At 31.9% G+C, this 3400-nt stretch overlaps 1 protein-coding gene across 1 annotated transcript; it reads right to left on the bottom strand.

Moving 5' to 3' along the window:
* Positions 1-165: 165 nt before the first annotated feature.
* Positions 166-1883, bottom strand: LOC112456340. Its single transcript, XM_025018801.1, has 3 exons — positions 1667-1883; positions 1379-1544; positions 166-655 (listed from the first exon to the last, which is right to left on the bottom strand). The coding sequence occupies exons 1-3, from the start codon at positions 1777-1779 to the stop codon at positions 257-259; spliced, it is 678 nt and encodes a 225-aa protein (XP_024874569.1). The 5' UTR covers positions 1780-1883; the 3' UTR covers positions 166-256.
* Between the last annotated feature and the right edge of the window lie 1517 nt (positions 1884-3400).

Below are 3400 nucleotides of genomic sequence, written 5' to 3'. Positions count from 1 at the left end.
AAATAATATATTTATTTTAAAAATTATATAAAATATATACATATATGCATGTATATATGCATGTATCCACACACACATACACGTATTCTAAAAGATCTGTCATTATTATATCAATTCCATGATGACTTTTTTTTAAAGCGCACTAATATTTCGATTATTCTATTATTTTCCATTTTAATATATTTGCTGTACTTTGTCAGGCCTATTATTATTATTTTTTTTTCTACATTATTTATTACAACAAGTCAAGTATTCGTTAAAGATCCAGCAAACCCCATTCGTCATACATTGGAATTCTCTTCATCATCAATTTTTTATAACTCTCGCTCTTTAGACCCGGACTTGAAAAAGTATCAGGATTCATGATCTCACCCAAGTCTTTCACCTCAGTCTTACAGCACAGTACTATTGGTAAAACTGAGAAGGATGATATCATTCCATAACTGGCTCTTCGTTTTAGAGTAGCTTTCAGTTCTTCCATGGTGGGTGGCTGCGTCTTGCAGCCCAGTTGCTTCATAGTCGCCGACAGTGCACCAAGATATTCATTTAATAAAACATCTCTCTTGTTTTCAATGACATCCGGGGAAGGACTTGTACTAAGAAAATATTGAAGATCGATTGCCGGCGATGTGTAGACACACGTTTGGAAATCCACCTGTAATATTAAACAAACTCTCTCGATCGATCGATTTTTTAAGCTTTTGATGGCAATTGAATTGGAAATGAAATCCGTGTCCCGGGAAAGAAGTAGGACTCGTGTGTAGGAAATCGCGGCGAGAAAGTTGAGAGAATTCGCGCGAATGACACCGACAGATAGGTAGGCGGATGTACCTGCACGTGATCAAACTGGATTTATGCATTATTCATAATATACTGCAATTCCAAGTATCTCATATTAGCGCTGCCTCTTTGTCTTGATCGCTAAAATCGATATTGCGAATCATTAAAATGCGTTAACATATACCGTATACTTTTCGGAATATTATATATTTATGTCTTATTTATTTTGTTAATTTTTATGTAAATTTATTTTGCATTTAACTACAACTTACATTGCATTCAATTACAAACATGATAATAAAAATCAGAAATATAGATAATTAAAGCAAAGTGACTAAACGATGCTATATCTATTTATATTTAATTTATGTTCACGATGCTTTACATTTTTCAAAATTAATCTTTTAAGATATAGTTTTAAAGTAAATACGCTGTGTTTCAACAATATAAATTATGTCATTACATGCAGGTACAAATTAGATTTCACAAATTTCGTCATTCAGTCTTAAATTTTAATCGTGATTATAATATAATAAATAAATCAATAAACTTGTATTTAAAGAAAATACATAATTTTTTATAATGTAGTGGTACTTACACCAATGTGCTGAACAGGTTTGCCATCATTGTCATATTTGAACAACATGTTGTTTACCCAGAAATCGCCGTGATTAATAACATTGAATTCATCCTCACATAACTTGGATGCGTTTTCTCCTATTTTATATATGCGGTCGGCGAGTTTAGCAATTTTTTCCGAGTATCTAATAATAAATAAAAGTCACATAAACATGGAATTTATGTTTATTTATGTTTATTTATGTTATCTTAAACATTAAGAATTAGATTAATAAATATTGCGTTGTAATATGCATGTAAATCTTACTTTTTCATTCCTGGCCAATTTACAACCTCATCTGCTAAAGCTTTACAACTCATAACGAAAAAATTTCTCAGTTCTAGCGGGTACTGATCGTTAAATATTCCTTTCGTATACATCTCTTTTTGCTTTGGTTCCTATTTATTAAAATATTTTTATCAAAGAACATTGATATTTGTTCAATTAATTATAAAATTTAGTAAATAAGTTTGTAGTATGGACTAGAAATTTGGAACGTTATTATATGTATACATGAGGCTATAGAAAAAAATCTTCGATATTAATTTCAATAACATGTGATTTCTTAACAAATTTAGAGAACATTTTTTCTTAAAGATAGTTACGAGGAGGACTATTTGTTACAATTTCTTAATGTAAATTTCAATATAAATTACAAATTACGATTTCGTAAATGTAGAAGGACTTACTGCTTATAATTAGACACATACGTGTCCATTTAAGCTAAAAGCTTAAAGCTTTTCTTTTTTAATTGGTTTAGTTTTAAAGGTATTTGATATACGCGATATTTTAGTCAAGAAAAAGTCGATTTTCCTTAGGTATTAATTGTAAGAGAATAATTTGATACATTAAATCAAATAATTAGGACTCTCGATAATAAACATTAAAAATTAAATCTGAGAGTCAACGCGGTTATTTGTGCGTGATAAATCAAATTTTATTTATTAGTTTTTTTTACATCTTCGTTTGGACGTTTCGGCTCCGCATTAAGCCATCATCAGCGGCATAACAAATACAATTTAATATAATTCTCACGATCTCCGTTACGCTATGAATGAGTGCTTCTGGACTGGAACGTTGGAAAGCCGATCTGCTTGTAACGTCTTGACGTATGGTTGGAATACATCATATGGTGATACGTCATTATAGTTAAGTAATCAGGAAAACGCAAGTATGAGAATTAATATCGTGGTCATTTTTAAATCCATTGTTCAGCAATGCGACTAAGACGACACATAAATATAAATAGTCTTGGACTTTATGATGCTTATGTGTCGTCTTAGTCGCATTGCTGAACAATGGATTTAAAAATGACCACGATATCAATTCTCATACTTGCGTGCTCCTGATCACTTAACTGTGACATTACATTCCAACCATACGTCAACACGGTACGAGCAGATCGGCTTTCCAACTTTCACCTCTTTCCAGTCCTGAAGCACTCATCCATAGCGTAACGGAGATCGTGAGAATTATTAAATTGTATATATTTATTTGTTATGCCGCTGATGATGGCTCAATGCGGAGTCGAAACGTTCGGACGAAGATGTAAGAAGAATAAATAAATAAATTTCGATTTATCACGCATAAATAACCGCGTTGGCTCTCATAGCTAGATTTAATTTGATATAGGTATGTTTTTGAGTAAATTGTAGTCTTTTTTTCATGAAAGATACTTTTTCAAATTGTTTTCTTGGCTAAACGCCGAGGCTGTAATAAAAGATAATAAAGGATATTGGACTTTGCATGGTTAAAACGGTACGTTATTCTTTGCCAGGCATTTTTGCTGGATCATTCGCCGTGTAGTTTCGAACTCTCATTCGACCATACAAAATCGCTGCGGTTTACGGTAACCATTATGCCGCACGCGCATTATTACAGTGTACATATCTGTAGTATCAGAGGTTTAGAACCACGACATTTTTATCTTGGATGGATCCAGTTACGTAACAATCGTTCATGGACATAATAATTTTTCCTTATTTTAACATTACATATCTG

This window comes from Temnothorax curvispinosus, unplaced genomic scaffold, assembly GCF_003070985.1.
Source record: "Temnothorax curvispinosus isolate PA1 unplaced genomic scaffold, ASM307098v1 QBEX01006749.1, whole genome shotgun sequence".
NCBI lineage: Eukaryota > Metazoa > Arthropoda > Insecta > Hymenoptera > Formicidae > Temnothorax > Temnothorax curvispinosus.
Note: the sequence above shows the minus strand (reverse complement) of the source record. Positions and strands in the feature narration are given on the sequence as shown.